The sequence below is a fragment of the Oryctolagus cuniculus genome, chromosome 10 (genome assembly GCF_051225735.1).
Source record: "Oryctolagus cuniculus isolate XC-2025 breed Fujian yellow rabbit chromosome 10, ASM5122573v1, whole genome shotgun sequence".
Taxonomy (NCBI): Eukaryota; Metazoa; Chordata; class Mammalia; order Lagomorpha; family Leporidae; genus Oryctolagus; species Oryctolagus cuniculus.
Genome location: NC_142876.1, coordinates 178,135 through 197,500, shown reverse-complemented (window position 1 = coordinate 197,500; position 19,366 = coordinate 178,135). Strand labels below are relative to the sequence as shown.

Genomic DNA, 19,366 nt, shown 5'->3' with positions numbered 1-19,366 from the left:
GCACCCACAGCTGGCTTGGACCAGGCTGTGACCCGGCTACTGCCACCTGGTTCAGGGAGGCACCACCATGCCCCAACCTGCCTCGCCCTGCCGCAGCTACGAGGACCACAGCCCCGGGAAGCTGCTCCCGTGTGGCAGTGGTTGGAGGACACACGATCTTCACGGCCGAGACCCCAGGGAGCGCCTCTCCTGGAAGTTTTCACCACAGTGCTGCTGTCTCTCCAGGTACGGTGCCACCTTCCAGGCAGGTAATCCCAGCTCCAGAAAAAGGAGCATGGGGTGCAGTTTTCAGACGGCACAGGTGCCCTAGCGACAGAGCACTTAATACAGCATGACTCAGGTGCCATGGCTGCAGCAGGACAGGTCCTGATGGGCCTGAGGTGACCACAGGCCACGGGGGTCGGGGCAGGGGCAGGTACCACAGCCTCCACTCACAGGGGACCACGGTTCAGGCAACAAGGACTGCTGTCTCCCAGTAATGCCTGTGAGAGTGAGGTCAGGCGGGGCATGGAAGATGCCTCAGGCCCCTGGAGCATCAGAAACTCCTCTAGGCCAGCTGACCCTCTAAACTCAACTGCTTCAATGCTCCCACAGCCCTTAACCACTGGCCACTGAGGGCCCGTCCACTCTGGCACCTGCCCCTTCCTGGACCTGTGTTAGCACCATCCATCCTGTGTCAGAAGCAAAGGCAGAGAAACATCTGTCAATGTGGAGCTGACGCATGTGACAAGACAGAGAGTAAAGGGGCCGGCGCTGGGGGTGGGACACACGGAGCCTTGTCAACACCCTCAAGTGATGAGCTGCCCATGGGGCCACGCAGGCACACCACCTGGGGCAAAGGCAGAGGGAGAGCCCTGGGCTCTGCAGGTTCTCAGAGCTCACCACACACAAAGTGCTACACATCTGTGTCACACATGAGACCCGGAGCGGGCACCACAGAGGAGTCCCAGGACTTGCTGTGTGGCACCAGGCCTGTCGCTCCCCGTCTTCGTGGGGGAACGACACTGAACCCTGCGCTGTTCTTTCGTCTGCTCGGCCCTCCCCGGGTTTGCTGCTGGTTCTTCCCGGGTTGGCTACTATCCCTTCCACCTCCGTGGAAGGGCGGTTCCCCCTGGCCACATTCCCCACTTCCGCAGGGGAGCGGCACACCGCCGGCCGGCTTTCTCGGGGGCTGCACAGGCGTTCCCCTTAGATGTTCCCCTTAGATGTTCCTGGTGCATGCCGTCTCTCTCCTCCTTTATAGTCCTCCTCTGCCAATCCCAACTCGGCTGCCCACACGCCGAGTACGCTGCTCTCCTCCAATCAGTAGCAAGTCCTACAGTTTATTGGTTGAACTGGAGGCAGCTGTGCGGAAGCTGTTTACTTCTCTCCCAGCGCCATATTGTGGGAGAGCAGATGCATAGAATAAGTCTTAATTCCAGTAACTCAGTCCAGTCCGGGCTGCTCCCCACAAGGCCCACTCTCCACCCACCAGAGGGCCCCAGGGAATGACCCACTGCTGTGCGCTCACAGAAAGGCCGGTGCTGAGCATCAGAGGATGGCAGCCCGAAAGCCATGACTGAGCTTCTGCCCGGTCCATGTACTGAAGAGCAACACAGGTGCACAGCCACCCAAGGACGCAGACCTGGAAAGAGCCCACTCCTCTGCCAACAGAACAGATAAGCAGGCATTAGAATAATGCAAGGCCAGGTCCCACCGCTACACACGGCATGGACGGACTGTATGGATGCTGGGCTGAGCAGAGCAGCACACAGCGCACAGTCTGGGAACTCCGTCTAGGCTTGCCGGGGAAGACAGACAACAGCATAAATTACTGTGGGTGAACCACACGGGAGAGCCCGATGGCCCAGGCTGAAACCACCTGCACTTCGGGGGTTTTCAAAGCCTCTTTCTGGGGTGGGCATTGTGGCACTGCAGGTTAGGCCACTGCTCATGACTGCCGCGTCCAGCACCAGAGCGCCAGTTCAAGTCCTGGCTGCACGGCTTCCAATCCAGCTCCCTGCTCTGCGCCTGTGGAGTAGCAGACAGCAGCCCAGGTAACCGAGTCCCTGCCGGCTACATGGGAGCCCTGGAGTTCCCAGCTCCTGGCTTCAGCTTGGTCCAACCCTGACTACTGTGGCCATGTGAGGAGTGACTCCCCGCCACTCTGCTTTCAAATAAATAAAATTGTTTAAGGCTAAAAAGACTAAAAAGCCTTTTAATCCATCAAGGAAAATGCTACACATACACCCCAAACACAGCAGACCCATTCTGGTTGAAGATGGGGACTGGAGCATCACCCTCTAAGACTCCCTGCTGTGAGCACAAGATGGGATGGAGGGGGAAGGGGAGGGTTGGGGGAGGAGAGGGTGAGATGGAGGGGAGGGGAGGGAGGGAGGGAGAGATGGAGAGGAGGGGAGGGAGGGAGGGAGAGAAATGGGGAGGGAAGGGAGGGAGGGAGAGATGGAGAGGAGGGGGGAGGGAGGGAGGGAGGGAGAGATGGAGAGGAGGGGAGGGAGGGAGGGAGGGGAAGGAGGGGAAGGGAGGGAGGGGAAGGAGGGGAAGGGAGGGAGGGAGGGAGAGATGGAGAGGAGGGGAGGGAGGGAGGGGAAGGAGGGGAAGGGAGGGAGGGAGGGAGAGATGGAGAGGAGGGGAGGGAGGGAGGGGAAGGAGGGGAAGGGAGGGAGGGAGGGAGAGATGGAGAGGAGGGGAGGGAGGGAGGGGAAGGAGGGGAGGGGAGGGAGGGAGAGATGGAGAGGAGGGGAGGGAGGGAGGGGAAGGAGGGGAGGGGAGGGAGGGAGAGATGGAGAGGAGGGGAGGGAGGGAGGGGAAGGAGGGGAAGGGAGGGAGGGAGAGATGGAGAGGAGGGGAGGGAGGGAGAGATGGAGAGGAGGGGAGGGAGGGAGGGAGGGAGAGAAATGGGGAGGAAAGGATGGATGGGGGAGGGAGGGACGGGCTCTTGTACTCAGGGACCAGGGGATGGTAACAGTCAAAGATAACGGTTGCCATGGCTATGTGCACTGGTCCAGCTCCCTGCTCTTGGAGCACCTGAGGAAGCCAGGTAATTCTGGAAGAGGAAGTCACAAGACTGACATGCCTGACAAAGCAGGACACAAGCACCAGCCCTGAAGACACAGAGCTGGCGAAAGCAGGCTCTCAGCTTGCAACTGAGCACAGAGGCAGAGAGACAGGGAGAGACAGAGACAGAGAGATCCCATCCACTGGTTCGCTCCCCAAATACCGGCAGTGTCCAGGGCTGAACTGGGCCAACATCAGGAGCTGGGAACTCAACCCAGGTCTCCGGACCCAAGTCCCTGAGCCATCATCGATACCTCCCAGGGTGTGCATTTGCAGGAAGCTGGAGTCAGGAGCCAAAGCCAGGAACTGGACCCAGGCAGTCCAATGTGAAATGCAGCTAGGTTAAATGCCTACTCCAGAAACATGGGTTCTTAATTTCCAAAGGTCCTTGGTTTTGCTTAGCTCATCCTGCCGCCTCCCATGACACCAACACATTACCTTCACAGGCACTGGACCCTCGGAGACACCATGGGAATTAGGCCAACTATACATCAAGTTCAAAGGTACTTCAAAAAATGTACGGGAAATTGAATTTAAAATCAAGTTTATTTGAGTGCAAGAATATTGAAACTCATTTATATTTGTCACCTTCCTCAAAAAGCAGGTATTTTCTAAAGTGAAATCCAGTGTGCTTCATCGGAATTCAACACAGTGAGCATTCACTGGGACCTACTGCACACAAAGCACAGCTCTTCATGCTGTAGGTGCTGATTTTGCCTGAAGCATCCCACTGAGAAAGGCTGTTCTTCCCAGCACACTAGACTCACCAAGGGAAGCCCCCAGGTGGGGAAAGGGTGGTGCTTCCATGCTTCTGGAGACAATGCCTAGTGAAGGCACTTGGCCTGGTGCTTAAGACACCAGTTAGGATCCCAACCCCACACCACAGCACCTGACTTCTCATCCCAGCTTCCCGCCAAACTGGACGTTGCGAGGCGGAGTGCCAGTTCAAGTCACCGGGCTCCTCTGCCAGGCAGGAGACGGCGGACGCGGGGTCCTAACTGTGTCATGAGCACTAGGCCCAGCGTCTTCGCTAGGTGTTGCCTATACCAAACACCCACCTCTCCACAAACTGTTTGAAGGACTCTCACATATTGGTCGGGTTGCTGTGTAAATGGTAAGAAACGCTTCCGCGGGCAGCGCCCAGCTTGGGCCACCCTCTCTATCCCAGCCTGCAAGGAGCAACCCCAGAGCAAGGCTTAGGCATGTGCTTGGAGAAGACCTGGGGCCACACAGGAGCACGGCACTCCCAGGCTCAGGGTGCAGCTGAGATCTGCCAAGACCAGGTGGGGAGCCAACGTGAAGACCTGCAAGCATAGCCGCCCCCAAACCTAAGTCCTGGGATGTTCTGCGGCCGCCATTCCAGGAACCTCCTTGCTGCCGCGATAAGACTCCTGCATGGGAAAGGGTGGACGCCTTCCTCACGGCACTCACTCCAGACGTGACTGAAAGAGCCTCGGAGACTGTAAGTGGCTCCATCCCCAAATCCCTGACGTTCAAACAACTCAGTCCTGTGCCTGAAATGTCACAGGCCTAAGAAAGGCCCTAACCCTCTGGCTGGCTGGGGTGCCCCAAGACAGCCATCGGGGAGTCTGCGGCTCACAGACGCGCAGAGGCAAGCACCTCCTGGGAGGGCCTGTCAGTGGCCGGCAGACTGACCCCACCTGGGTCCCTTCGTAAGAGTCTTCCGCAGTTGAAGTCACAGAACCTGTTTAAACAGACATACAAAAAATAAAACAAAACCAGAACCTTAAAAGGGTGTAGCTGGCACATTCAAGTGAGTCAAACCATGTCCAGGCAGTTCTCAACTGGCCCACAGGAGGCAAGTCCCCAGCCACCCAATGGGGACGCCTGACCCAGGTCCCATGCTGGCAGCTGTCTCATCACACCAGGCAGAAGGGTGTGTCCCCACAGGGCCAGGAAAGCCAACAACAGCTTAGCCCGAGATAAGATCTTGGGGACCTGAGCAGAAGTGCAAATTTCAAAAGCTGTACTCGGGGGTTCTCCCCCTGAGTGTCCGGCTGTCCCCAGCAGGACCTGGCCAGCCACATCATCAACCAGGCCGCCACACTGCTCCTCACACATTCCCCTCCTGGAGGGCCCAGGTCCAATGCCCAGGGCAAGCGTGCCAGCTCCACTCAGCACCTGACACCACCCACTCTCAGCAGCCTCCATGGACAAGCAGCTCCCATAAATCAACAAAAAGTCAGAACACTGATAGAAAACAAGGTGCAGGACAAAGACAGGCAGTTAAAAACAGATGCACCAATAGCCATCAGACAGGAGAATTTTCAAGTCACAAATAACTCAAGAAACACACATTGAAACAGTGGGATGCTATTTCACTTCCCTACCTGGGAAAGAACATGCTGAAAGAGGAAGGAAGAGAGGGTGGGCAGCCAGGAAACAGAGTCTATAACCTGGCGGAAGAGACTTTCTGGAAGAAAATTCAGCAATATGTGTTCAAAGCCTTTCACCCAGTAATTTCACTGCGAGAAGTCTGTCCTAAGGGAACAGTAAGAGCTCTGCCCTGATTTAATAGAATCAATAATCTTTATATACTTCATGTAAGTATTTTCTATACACGGCCTTTAGATAAGGACTAATATAAAAACATCACAGCTGCTTACCATGGAAATCAGGAGAAGTATATTGGTGGAACTTTCATGGTTAGACATGGGATGGCATATTATGCAGTCATTTTACAAAAACTGCTTTTTAAAGACATTAATGACACACACACACCAGAAAAAAACCTGCTTGTAATACACTAAGCTGGAAGGCAGAAGCAGGCCACCAAACAAGGTGTCCACGTGACGCAAGTTCTAGAAGCCAAAAGTGTTACACGTACAGAAGGTGTCTTGGGGCCAGCACTGCAGCACAGCGGGTAAAACCACCACCTGCAGTGCTGGCATCCCATATGGGCGCCGGTTTGAGTCCCGGCTGCTCTACTTCCAACCCAGCTCTCTGCTGTGGCCTGGGGAAGCAGTAGAAGATGGCCCGAGCCCTTGGGCCCCCGCAACAGGAATACCCCACGTTTACCTTGCCATGCTCGGCTGTGGTCCGAGTTTCCCACAGAGATGATGCATTTGTGTGGAATTCAAAAAGTGCAGTACAAGGAAGCACAAGGAACATCATTCTCCCCACCACAAACCCTGCACAGTGCAGACAGCCCTCAGTCCACGCTCTGAACCTAACTGTGGCACCAGCGCCGTGACAAGCACCACAGACGGAGCCTGGCCCGGCAGGAGTGGGACAGCTTTGCATAGGACGCAGCAGCCCAGAGTAGAGTCTCAGCATTTGCAGATCGGGACACCAAGGCCCAGAAGGTGTGGACTGAGACCCCATGCAGTGGGTCATCAACACCTAAGCCAGGAGAAGGCTGAGACCGGGGTCATCCGCAGCCGCGAGGGGCTCTGGGCTGGGCTCCTCTGTTGCTGGAGACTGTGTGTGGATGATGGTGGGGCTGGAAACAGCAGGGAGTCCGGGACACTGCTGAGTTCATAAGGTCCTGCGTAGTTTCCAGTCTTCTCAAGGGAAAATTCCTCTCTGGTTAGTCTGCACGGAGACCGGCCTCCCTGTCACCCTCAGAAGGGGCCGCGGCCTGTCCCCCTCCCCTGCACATCGAGTACTCCCTCCCTGCAGGCCTCGTGTGAGGAGACCACAGCATGAGCACAAGTGCACACTGCCGGCTTGGACAGGAACCCGAGTGGCTGGAGTAAGGTGTGGCCGTTTGGGGACTGGGACGGGGTTGGGGAGACACACACACACACCCTACGCATTCCTACGTTGTGGGCGCCCGGTCACTGTCACCACTGCCTCCTTTTATTTTGGGAGGAGAGCAGAACAGAAACCACGCCCATCCCAGGCGGAACAGCTAGGCCTTGGAGAAGTCAAACACCTTGCAGAAGCCTGCACGGGTGGCAGTGGCAGAACACGCAGGCCATTTCCCCACAAGCAGCGCCTGTGGAGGTGGGCTACACGGCAATGAGCAGTAACCACGGAGGGGCGAGCGGAAGGAAGAGCCCAGGGACGCGCGGAAAGAGCTCGGGCAGCCCCAAGCCCTGCCAAGGCCAGTAGTTCTGCCTCTCACTTCCAGGACAGCACCTGCAGCGTCTGAGCTAGACCCAAGCCCAGTTCGCAGAGCCAGCCTGGAGGAGGCGGGCAGGTCACACTTGAGAGACCTCAAAGGCAGGCTGCTGCCCTCCCCACCCTGAGGCAAGGGACAAGGCCTGGGGGAGGAGCACTGGGTTATCAGTTCACACTTGAGGCAAGAGAGCCGTGGGAGCAGGCAGCAGGAGGGGTCCTGGGGCCCTCCCCGGCCTCGCAGGTGGCCAGCATCTCAGATCTGCAGGCACCAAATGAGCACAGATGGTGCTCGGCCTGGCACGGCCCTGCGCAGGTCCTAGCTGTCCTCAGCATCCGGGAGAGGGGGACGGGGCTCTAGTCTACAACCACCTCGGGGTCAGCGACGGCCCTGCGCAGGTCCTAGCTGTCCTCAGCATCCGGGAGAGGGGGACGGGGCTCTAGTCTACAACCACCTCGGGGTCAGCGACGGCCCTGCGCAGGTCCTAGCTGTCCTCAGCATCCGGGAGAGGGGGACGGGGCTCTAGTCTACAACCACCTCGGGGTCAGCGACGGCCCTGCGCAGGTCCTAGCTGTCCTCAGCATCCGGGAGAGGGGGACGGGGCTCTAGTCTACAACCACCTCGGGGTCAGCGAAGGTCTGGGAACAGAAAGCTTTGTGAAACCAGACACGGCCCGTCCCTGGTAACCCTACCGTAGGTGCAGCTCCAGAGCGGGCGGCCCCGACACGCGGCCCTGGCCCTGGCGGGTGCCAGGGACGGTGTGCACTCAGGGCCACGGAACCAGAACCCGGGTGAGGGGACAGTTTCAGAAGACGACGGTGCGTCCCAGGAGGGGCAGGAAACCCCAAGGCTCCCTGCGGCCCGCGTCCCATCCTCTGCCGACGCCCGGAAACCTACACCAACCCCTTCGGAACGCCGCCCTGAGCCCCCGGACGGCTGTGCCAAGAGCTCTACCCAGGCCGGGGCAGGGGAATGCAAGGGCGCGAAGATGCGGCCCCCGCGCCGCGTTCAGCAGAGGCTGCAGGGGTCGCCCACAGGCGCTAAGGGGCCGCCCGCGCAGAGGCAGCAGCGCCAGCTCCACCGGCCAATTACCCAGGCTCGCGCGGCGCAAGTTTGGACACGCTCGGGGCGCGCAGGCGGGAGGCGGCGGGCGCGCCGGGAGCACTGGGTCGGGGGCGCGCCCGGTACTCGGGGTCTTCGGGGTGTGTGTCGGGAGCGCGCCCGGTGGGGGCAGGGCCTACGTGGGAGGTTCGCCTGCGGGTTGGGGTTTCTGGGCCGAGGGCGCGCCTGAGGCTTGGGTGGCTGCGCCAGGGGCGCGCCTGGTGGTTGGGGGAGAGCCTGAGTCGGGGGCGCGGTCAGGGGGTCTGGGTGTGGGCCGGGGAGGCGTCCGGAGCTTGGGGGCCTGGCACGGAGCGCTGGGCGGGGGGCGAGGGTCGGGGCCGGGCGCCCAGGAGAGAGCCGGCGGCAGATCTCTCCCCCGCGGGGACTAAGGCTTCTTGGAGCTAAGCAGGCGGCATGGCCAAGGCCCTCCTCCGGCCCGGCCCCCAGAGGCCCCGGCCCAGCCCCCAGAGGCCCCCGCACGGCCCCGAGACCGAGCAGCCGGCGGCCCCCAGCTCGCCCCGGAAACACCGCCCCCAAACGTGCGCCGCGCCCGGGTCGCCTTTCCTCGCCGAACAAAGAGCGGCTACCGGGAGTGGGTTCCGAGCGCCTAGACCCAGGCGGCCTCGGCCCCCGACCGCCGCAGCCCGCAGACCGTCCCGGGCTGGCTTTGTCCGCGCTTGGGCGGGAAGGACAGCGGCCCCCGGCGCCCGGCTGCGGGCTCAGACGCCGCTTGGGCGCTCGCGGGGGGCGCGCGGGGCTTACCTTGCTCTTGACTTCGACCGCGCCGCAGTCGGGGAAGCGCAGGGTCTGGGACCGGTGGAAACTCCGGTTCATGGTTTCGGCCCCGCTCCGCCTCACCTTCGCCCTCGCCCCTCAGGGGCCGCAGGAGGATGCCTGGGGAGCAGCCGGCCCGCGCTGCCTCGGCCACCCGGCTGCTCAGCGTGCAGCGGCCCGGAGCTGCGCTGGCCGCGCGCCTCGGGGACTCCAGGGCCGCGCGCGAGGGGACGCCGGCGCGCGCCGCCCGCCTCCCCGCGCCGAGCCGCCCGGGCCCCGCCCCGCGCCCAGGACTCCCCGCCCACAGGGCCACCGCCCCGCCCCGCGGCCTGGAGACCCGCCCACTGGGCCTCCGCCCCGCCCCCCACCTCCCGGGCCCTGCCCCGCGCCCGGGACGCCCCGCCCACAGGGCCGCGTCCACCACGCCCCGCCCACCCGCCCCGCTCCCGGGACGCCCCGCCCCGCCCCGCTCCCGGGAGACCCCGCCCACCGGGCCACTGGCGGGCGGCCGGCTTGCTCCCCACGCTCGCGCACCCGAGAGGAGAGGGACCCCATGGAGTTGGCAGCGGGCGGCCTGGGACGAGGCTGACTGGGGCCGTGTCCCACGCGGTCCGAGAGGGAGACCCTGGAGGGGCGTCCACGGCGGGGCTGTGCCCGAGAGCACGGACCGCGACGTCCGCTGGGAACGGAGCGGGGTTAGAACCGCGGCGCGTGCGAGCTTCCACTCGGGTACCGTGGGCGACGGCGACTTGGCTGCAGCGCGGGGAGGCGGCGGGCGACGTCAGAATCACCCGCATTGTCCGCGACGCTGCCAGACTGACTGTGCTCCTATCCGGCTTGCCGCGCGCTTGTAGGCTGAGCATTGGCGCTAAACACAAGTTGCTAAGGCTGCGTGGGGCCGGCGCTGTGCTGTAGCGGGTAAAGCTGCCGCCTGCGGCGCCGGCATCCCATATGGGCGCCGGTTCGAGTCCCGCCTGCTCCTTTTCCCATCCAGCTTTCTGCTGTGGCCTGGGAAAGCAGTGGAGGATGGCCCAAGTCCTTGGGTCCCTGCACCCGCGTGGAGACCTGGAAGAAGCTCCTGGCTCCTGGCTTCTGATCGGCGCAGCTCCTGCCGTTGCAATCAGATGGGGAGTGAACCAGAAAGCCTCGCTCTCGCTCTTGCTCTCTCTGCCTCTCTGTGTAACTGACTTCCAAATAAATACATACATCTTAAAAAAAAACTTGAATTATATTTCTAAAATCTTTAATACAGAACACCAAATTGTACTCCAAGTTTAATTTTCATTTAATTTTGGGACATTTTTAGCCTGCTCCATGCCAGGGTGTAGTCCAGAATGAGTCACCGCGCTCAGAGGAACACCAGGCGGGAGAGGGCAGCAGGTGCACGGGTTTCCAAACAAGCAGGGCTGCCCAGAGGTGCACCGCGGACTTCTTTCCACCTTCATCCCCGAGGGAAACCACAGGCTGTCCAGTTGCAGCAGGGAGCACGCTCCAGTTCAGGACTACCCTGAGGAAACACGCCAACCCAGACACCTTCAGAAATGCAGGGATGAGGGGGGTGGGCAGGCAGCAGGGCAGCAGTGGGTGGAGACTTACCACGGGAGGGCTGCGGACCCTGAATTTGGCCTCTGGAGCAGCTTGATGCGGTGAGATAATGTATTTAATGTGTGTGGCTCAGAGTGCGGTCCAAGGCCAACACCTGCTCCACCTGGTGCTTGCTAGCGATGCCGCACCCCAGACCCGCTGCATCTGCACTTGAACAGGGTCCCAGGTAATGGTGTCACAGAGAAGGCCGACAAGGGCTGCTGCTTCGCTGCGTCAGCTGTTGCCCCGCCGTTCTGCACCAGGCCGCTGAGCAGGCGGAAACAGCTCAAGGAAAGGCTGGGAAGCTGGCTGGTTGCATGGGAAACCTGTTTCCAGCCGACACTTGAGCAGGATTCCTCAGGGCTTCTAGCCTGTGGTTGGGATGGGTGTAGACAAAACAACGGGAGGACCCTTCAGGGGGAAAATCTTTTCCACAGGCCCGCAGCAGCAGCAGCAGCACCTGGCCAGGAGGAGGTGAGTCACTCACGTGGGTGAGGGTGTGCAGGTGTGCAGGTGACCTGCAGGACGCCGCAGGACAGAACAGTCCTCTCCTCCCTGGGGCACTGGCCATGCCTGGAGGCATCTGTGATCTGGCACGGAGGGTGCGCTCTGGGCAGAGAGGAGCCCAGGCTGCTGCTGCTAAGCATGCGCCCATGCCCACAGCCACAGCCACAAAGAAGGGGCCAACCCAGTGCCAGCCGTTCCAAGGGGATGGGGGGTGCTGGCCCCCCACCATCCCTGCCCCAGGGAGTACGATCTCATCCACCTGGGTCAAATGGAAGGAGCCGTGGCTGCCCACTGCTGGGGGGGCCTGGTCCCTGTGCCTAAGACGCTAAGAATGGGGGAAAGCCGCAACCTGCAGTGCCAGCATCCCATATGCGTGGTGGTTCGAGTCCCAGCTGCACCACTTATGTCCCATCTCTCCGATATTGGCCTGGAAAAAGCAGCAGAAGGCCCCTGCCACCCACATGGGAGACCCTGAAGAAGCTCCCAGCTCCTGGCTTCTGCCTAGCCTAACCCTAGTCATTGCAGCCATCTGGGGAGTAAACCAGCGGATGGAAGTTCTCTCTCTCTCTCTCTCTCTGTAACTCTGACTTTCAAATAAATTAATAAATCTTTTGAAAACAATAACTAAGGAGTTAGGAGTGGAGGCCATTTGTCAGCGCCCCTAACTTCCCTGGGCTCAGAGTGGCCACCCCAGCCCCTTTACAGGTCACTCCCGTCACCGGCAGCCGAGTCCCAAGATGCCTGGGGCAGGGCTGCCGCTGTGGGCACAGATGGCTGTGTTTCTGACTCCTGCTCATTTCTCTGTAGCACTGTAGGTTTGGTGCTTGTCACACCAGGGTTATACCATACGGTGTTCAGGCTGAGCTTTGGGGTAGAAAGAACCAAATTAGCAGTCAAGCTGCCACCACGAGTGGACCACCCTCCGAGCTGCAGTGTTCCACGGTGCAGAAGGCAAGAGGGACGTGACTAGGAAGCACCCTCACACTGCCTGCCCAAGACGTTACCGTTTGCCTCTTCAGAGTGTGGGACAAGCCAAGCTCCCCGAGCCATGGGCACCTGCTCCGCCTGCGCTGCTGGGTCCAGGAGTGTCAGGATAAGTCTGGGTGTTTTGGCGGAGACCGTGGTAAGACTGTGGGTGGTTTCAGAAGTGTAGAGAAGGTGTCCATGTGACAAGGCCAAGGCCAAACTGGAGTTCAAGTCCACTCGGCCTGACCTGAAATCCTTCAGTCGGGTTGGGTTCACAGGTGAGCCTTGCCCCCCTGTGCGGCCCCCCGCACCCCGACACTGCCTGCCGTGAGTACCCATTCCTGTGGAGGCAGAGCACAGCCCCTGCTGGATAACCTCTAGTGCGCGGCCCTGATGACCCCTGGAACGTGTGTCGCAGCCCCCCGCCTGCTGCCACCTGCTCTGACTGTGAGACTTTACGGCTGTAATCTCAACTGCTTCGTCTGTGGGAAGTGGCAGATACTCGCACAGTGACCCGCGTGGCCATTTGCCTCTGGGGTAGGCATGCACGGGAGAGGGGTGAGAGGCTGCCAAGCCGCACGGCTCCATCTTAGTAACTCACAGCAGAGAGCTGGGGCTAGGGAGGCCCCTCGTGGTCGGGTGGGAAACAGCCCCTCACTGCTCTGTTTTCTCAGCACAGGCCTGCACCTGAGGCTCAGCAGGGATAAGCTCTGAAACACGTAAGCTGAAGGTGCGAGTAAACATCGATTCTAGATTCTCGCTGCTATCGCTGCTCCCGAGTCGCCTCTGTTGCGGACCCTGCTAAGAGCACAGCGATGTGCATGTTGCTGTGACGCCACGATTACGGGGAAGCTGAGGCTTTCAGAGGGTGAATTTGAGGTCACAGAGTTGTAAGCTACAGAAGCAGGACTTAAACACAGCCTTTCCTGGATCCTGGATCCCTGGCTAGGGGACTTCTATCTGCAAAAATGAGAGGAACAGAGCAACAGGAGGAAGCCACAGAGTTAGCAGTGGAGCTCTGTGTCAGCCTCCAACCAGCAAGCACCGTCAGGTCAAGAGAAGGGTGAATGGCACCCCGTTCCCTTTTCAGATCAAGGCTGTGCTCTAGCCAGCACTGCTGAGCGCTGACCTGGGAGCAGACAGGGAACACGGGGGGCACCAGCTTCAGGTGAAGGCACAGAGAACCCCGTTTCTGCTCTTCCTTCCCTGCAGACCCTGGCTGGCAGCAGCCCTGCTCCTGGGGGCAGCGCCTTCCTGCCCGTCACAAAGCAGGGCCAAGGTGTGGGCTCGAAGTGGAGGAGGGACATCAGAGGCCGTGCCTGCGCTCTTCCCCACCCAGCCCAGATGCCAGCTAAGTCACCTTCCCCAAGAGCCGCTGTCACTGCTCCTCCGGCTCAGCAGCTGCTGCCTCTTCCTCCCTGGGCCCTCTCATCTTGCCTTCAGTTTTTCAGGAACTCAGAGCCTCTTAGAAACCTGCCAAGAATTGTTTTCTGGTTTAACTTGGATTGACTTTGCCCAAGCGCATTAGTTGTACAACTGTTGTTTGAGAGGTTAGGGTCATCACAAGGGGCCAGCAGTGTCTCCAGGAACCTGAAGTGGGTGAGAGCTGAGGCTTTGGGGTGCGGAGCCAAAACCTTCCCGGGGTGAGGCTCGTGTTCAGACGGCTGGATCCAGGCTCTACTTGCCCACTCGGTGCCACTTCTCTGTCTTCCTGGCCTCATCTGTGGAATGCAGCAGCAAGGACGCATTGCGGGCTGTCATGGGTTTAAAAAACAAGAGTCAGCAGGGTCAGACAGCCCTTCACACCCAGAAGCACCCATGTTGGCTGCTGCTGTAGTCACAGCCAGGCCCTACCTCTTCTCCATCAGCTCCTCCCACGGGAATGGGTAGAAACGAGAAGGCCAGAAAACAGGAGGTGAACAGAGGCCAAATATCACCAGGTACATGGCACTAGGATTTCTTGAACCCATGGGCGGTCCTGCAGGAGCCGTGTTGTGGGGTTACGTGGGGTGCCTGAATGGGGACTACAGCTTTGTACAACGGGCAGGCAGCATGCAGGTCTGGACAGAACAGGAGTCTGTCTGAGGCTGTGCCACACCTCAGTGGTGACCGAGGTGAGAGAACCACCCTTCTGATTCCTAGTCTTTACCTTAAACAGAGAGAACCCGAGACCCAGCAAATAGGCAGAAAAGCAAAGCTACAATTCATACCCTGAAGCCCAGGATTGGAAGTTGCCCAGAGGCCTTGGCCGTGGCCCCCAGGGCCCTGACATCTGAGAAGGGGGGCTGCCCCCAGACGAGAAGGCCTGCGTTCCAGCTCTCCCCCCACTCCTGACCTCCTGTCTCACACTTGGCTCTGGGGCAAAACTTCTGAAGCAGCCGACGTGCACTGTCCTTTCTGTCCTTACCTCCCATCCCCGCCCCACCCCGTCTTTGGTCACTCATGAGCCTCATCTTCAGCCCCTATAGGAACCCGGGTCCGTAGCATGGATATCTGGCTGCCTTTGTTCCTGGTCCCGCATCTGGCGATAAAGGCAGGAATGTCAGCCCACTGTGAGGCCAGCAGACAAATACCAGGCCCACTGAGCCCTGGACTTCCTCAGCGCTTCGAAGACTGACAGGAAGCACAGCCCTGCTCCATACCCCCGCTGTGAGGGTGCACCTTGTGCACAAAGTGAGGAGACTGAAAGAACTTTTATCCCTGAACAGTGGCTTTGCAGAAGATGCTCTCCTGTAAGAGCTCCCAAGAGGATGTTTGCTTGTTTGTTTATTTGTTAAGATTTATTTATTTATTTATTTGAAAAGTTAAAGGGATGGGACTGGTGTTGTAGCGTAGTGGGTGAAGCTGCCGCCTGAGACACCAGCATCCCATATGGGCGCCGGTTTGCGTCTTGGCTGCTCTGCTTCTGATCCAGTTCCCTGCTAATGTACCTGGGAAATCAGTGTAAGATGGCTCAAGTACTTGGGCCCCTGCACACATGTGGGAGACCCGGATGAAGCTCCTGGTTCCTGGCTTCAGCCCGGCCCCAGCCCTGGCCATTGTGGCCATTTGGGGAGTGAACCACGCAATGGAAGATTTCTTTGCATCTCTCCCTCTTTCTCTGTAACTCTGCCTCTCAAATAAATTTAAAAACAAAAAAAACAAAAAAAAAAAAAAAAGAATTACAGGGAGAGAGAGAGAGAGAGAGAGAGGTCTTCCATCTACTTGTACACTTCCCAGATGGCCACAACAACTAGGATCGGGCCAGGCCTCAGCCAAGAGCCAGGAGCTTCGTCGGGGTCTCCCATGTGGTGGTAGGTAGGGGCCATCTTGGGCTGCTTTTCTCAGGTCATTAGCAGGGAGCTGTTTCAGAAGCAGAGCAACCAGGACTAGAACCAGTGACGATATGTGATGCCCGCACCATAGGCGACGACTTAACTTGCTACTGCACAACACTGGCTCAAGAGTGCTTTTTTTAAGGAACAAAAAATGGGGTGAAAGGCACAGCAGTCATTTGGTACAGTGGTACCTGTTGCTGCCTGGGGCCCCCAGAGAGGGAGGACAGAGAGCACCCCTCATGCCTGGGTCCTGGGCAAGGCCTGAATGTCCTCTGCTGGGCAGATACCAGGGGTGGCAAGAGTGCCTGGAGCTGGTCCCAGTGTGGGGGACACAGGGGGCATGCACTGCCCCAGGTGCTGGCTGAATCTGCTCATCCCGTGAGTAAACAGCTCACGTCATCCCTCCCCGGGGCGTTCTCTGGTCTGGTGAACTCCTGGCTGCACCAACACCCACAGCCCCAGAGGAAACAACTGCTTCTCTCCCTGAGCTCATCCCCTGCCTGGCCCGTTTCCTGCCGCCACTCCTCATCTGGCCGACCCTGTACAGACTTTGGGAAACCCCGAGTTGTCCTGCTGGCTTGTGGTTCCGCTTTGTCTCCTGTTGAGGCTGTATCACACGCTGCCCATTTCCTGTCTGTCCTTCACTCCCAGCTGGCTACTGGACAGGTGAATGGACTGGATACTGGGCCCAGGGGGAGGTGAGGGGCGTGCCTGTGACAGCAGGACCTGACCCTACACGGGTGGGTCTACAATTTGCAGGTCCTTCCTGTGGAGGTCTTTCTGTGAAAGCAGATGCTGTCTGATACTGTTACTGACTGCATAAGGTGGCCTTGATCCTGGGACAGAGGCCTAGGCGTTTCATCTTGTGTAGTAATCACTTACAAATAGGAACACCCGCAAATGTTTACATTCCAAAGGATTACCAAAATACATTGCCAATTCCCGGTGAAGGGTCATTCTTTTCTTCCTAACTACAACCTGGTTCTAATGGTAATTATGTCAAATTAAAGGGCAAAGAACAGGCATGGTGGGATCACCCTGGAGAAAAGTGATTCCAGACACACCATCCCTGGGGTAGTACCCAGATCTGAGCCACCCCCTTTCCCACAGTCACGCACAGCTTGGGCATCCAACAAAAAGGCTCGTATTTTATGGACTCAGAGTCTGAGTGCCCATTTGACAGAGGAGGCCCAGGCAAAAGGACATGAGGGCTTCCTCAAGCCGGACAGCGAGAAGCCCGGTGAGCGCTAGAATTCTCCACCCTTCTCCTGGGCTGGTGCCCAGGGCAACGGCCAGGAGGAGGTTGAGTGCAGCTCTGCAGACCTGCTCCCGCAGCTGTTGAAAAGCGAGGTGCAGGTCCAGGACCTCTCGGGCCTCCCTAAAATGTTCACGTGGCTTTTGCAGGGTATTATATTTTAAGTGATATTGCTATCTAAGGAGGCAGCTCTGCCAATGACTTGTTTAAACATTTATTTATTTGAAAGTCAGAGTTATACCACACACACACACACACACACACACACACAGAAAGGGAGAGAGAGAGAGAGGTCTTCCATCCACTGCTTCACTACCCAATTGGCCACAACAGCCAGAGCTGTGCCAATCCGAAGCCAGGAGCCAGGAGCTTCCTCCAGGTCTCCCACATGGGTGCAGGGGCCCAAGGACTTGGGCTATCTTCCACTGCTTTCCCAGGCCACAGCAGAGAGCTGGATTGGAAGTGGAGCAGCTGGAACTGGAACTGGCGTCCATATGGGATGCCGGCACTGCAGGCAGTGGCTTTACCCACTACACCACAGTGCCAGTCCCTGCCAATGACTTATTAAACGTCTTTACTAACCACACTAATTGGTCACTAAGACTTTAATCTGTATGGGCGGGGCTTAAGTAATAAAAAGAAAGGGGAGGCTCTTTCATGGTTGAACATCTGTCACTGATCAATGTTTCCTAAGAAAACATCCCACAGTGTATGGGTTTGTTGGACACTAGGACAGCGTCACTGTGGTACTGGAAGCACGTGCTGCTGCATTTGCAGTGTGGGCTGTTTGTGGGGTGCAGCAAGAGAAGACATGGTACGATTTCAGCTGAAATGAGCAAAGCGCATAGAGAGCTCTTAAACTTCACCACTGTGTGAGTCACACCTCAAGGTGTTTCACTTTCCCGTCTCGTGCTCTCCACCTGTGCCAAGGAGGTCATCCTGACTTTTTGAGGAACTGGTGCTTTGAACCCTGGTAGAAGCTGCATGCCCAAACTGACCAGCATCTCCTTCAACAGGTAACTCATTAACCAGAATGGAATAAATTCCCTGCATTCCAGAACCGTGTGGAAATTCTTTTTTTATGTGTTTGTTACACCACTTGAAGCCCTGGACTGTGCGAGGGGCTCCCGCTTGGACAAGGCTGCAGTGTGGAATTCGCCTGCAGCACGCACCTGCCCACGTGTGAAGTGGACAAACACCACTCAGCTGTCTTGTCTTATATGGAAGCCCTGATATGCTCATTCAAAATGCAAAAAGTACCTAGAACATAAAACGCAGTCCGTGTCCCCAGGATCTCGTGGAAGTCTCAGGATCTTTTCCCAGATGTGGCAAGTGCTTCTGAATCTGATTGTGTGGTCTGCTGTCAGCAGCCGGCCCTCCCTTTGCTGGTGCAGTTACCTCTTGGCACCCTCCCAAGGCACGTCAGAGGTTGGAAGTAGCTGAAGACCTTGCTGGATTTTCCACAAGGAGAAACTGTGAATGCTTTCCCTCTCATCTACTTCTTTTTTAAAAAAGACTTATTTATTTATTTGAAACTCAGAGTTGCACAGAGAAAGGAGAGGCAGAGAAAGAGAGGTCTTTCACCTGCTGGTTCACTTCCCAACTGGCCACAAATGAGCTGATCCGAAGCCAGGAGCCAGGAGCCAGAAGCTTCCTCTGGGTTTTCCCATGTGGGTGCAGGGGCCTATGCATCTGGGCCATCTTCTACTGCTTTTCCAGGCCATAGCAGAGAGCTGGATCGGAAGTGGAGTAGCTGGGACTTGAACCGGTATCCATATGGGGATGTTGGCACTGCTGGTGGCGGCTTTACCTGCTACACCACAACGCTGCCACCCCCCTTTAAAAAAAGAAAGAAAGAAAGAAAGAAAGAAAGAAAGAAAGAAAGAAAGAAAGAAAGAAAGAAAGAGAGAAAGAAAGAAACAGAGAGGCAGAGGCAGAGAGGTCTTTCATCCGTGGGTTCACTCCCCATCTGGTTGCAACGGCAGGAGCTGCGCCGATCCCAAGCCAGGAGCCAGGAGCTTCTTCCAGGTCTCCTCTCATCTATTTTAACACGGTGTCTTGGTGGGCCACTTTATGGCTGTGTACAAGACAATGTCTCTGATTTATCACGTTCTGCCTGGGTGCCGTGTGCTGGCCTGTGCTTGAGCCCAGGCAACTCAGGCATTGAAGGACACTCATGTCCTCTGGCCTTAAGCACTGGCTGCAGCAATGATCCCAAAGCCAGGCATGAAGAGTTCTTTCAGTCCAGAGTGAGGCACGTCAATTTCTTCCTCTTAGACCTGTAGAGAAAGGTTCCTGGGAGAGGCTGCTCAGTTGTGCAGCTGTGAAACCAACCGTCACACACAGAAGACAGGGGACAAGCTGATTCCTGTGCTGCCACTGCGCAAGGCAGACAGGGGCTTGGATTCAGGCAGTGACCAGCCTGACACCTGCTCCTTTCCCCAGACGCGCGTCCATCCTCAGCATGCACTCCCGTGGCTGTTCCAGAGTGTCCCACTGAAACCCTGGGTGATGCGCTGCCCGGCCAGCAACAAACGGAAGCTCCTGTGATCTGTGAGAGGGTCATGACCCAATCTCCCAGTCCCCTCTGTGCCCATTCCTGCTCTCTTCTTCCCTTGATACAAGTCCCTCAGTGCAGCACCCTAAAATCCTGTAACTCCGAGTAGTCAGGGAACCCTAGCATTCTGGGTCCTCTTCTCCTTCCCTTACACGCGGTCACAG

The 19,366-nt window shown here is 58.1% G+C and overlaps 1 protein-coding gene and 2 long non-coding RNA genes across 3 annotated transcripts in view; 1 reads left to right on the top strand and 2 right to left on the bottom strand.

Annotated features, from left to right (window-relative positions):
- PARD6G (par-6 family cell polarity regulator gamma) overlaps positions 1 to 9,241 on the bottom strand; it is an 80,651-nt gene extending 71,410 nt beyond the window's left edge. Inside the window, exon 1 of the mRNA XM_070050042.2 lies at positions 9,005 to 9,241. Within this exon, the coding sequence (XP_069906143.1) occupies positions 9,005 to 9,076 (72 nt within the window). The 5' untranslated portion in view covers positions 9,077 to 9,241. The remainder of the gene's footprint in view (positions 1 to 9,004) is intronic.
- Positions 9,242 to 9,490: 249 nt separating this feature from the next.
- On the top strand, positions 9,491 to 10,236 carry LOC138844008 (uncharacterized). The gene is made up of 2 exons (XR_011379292.2): positions 9,491 to 9,745; positions 10,011 to 10,236. It is a non-coding gene; the product is annotated as an uncharacterized LOC138844008 (long non-coding RNA).
- Positions 9,911 to 11,102, bottom strand: LOC138844009 (uncharacterized). Its single transcript, XR_011379293.2, has 2 exons — positions 10,613 to 11,102; positions 9,911 to 10,523 (listed from the first exon to the last, which is right to left on the bottom strand). It is a non-coding gene; the product is annotated as an uncharacterized LOC138844009 (long non-coding RNA).
- Between the last annotated feature and the right edge of the window lie 8,264 nt (positions 11,103 to 19,366).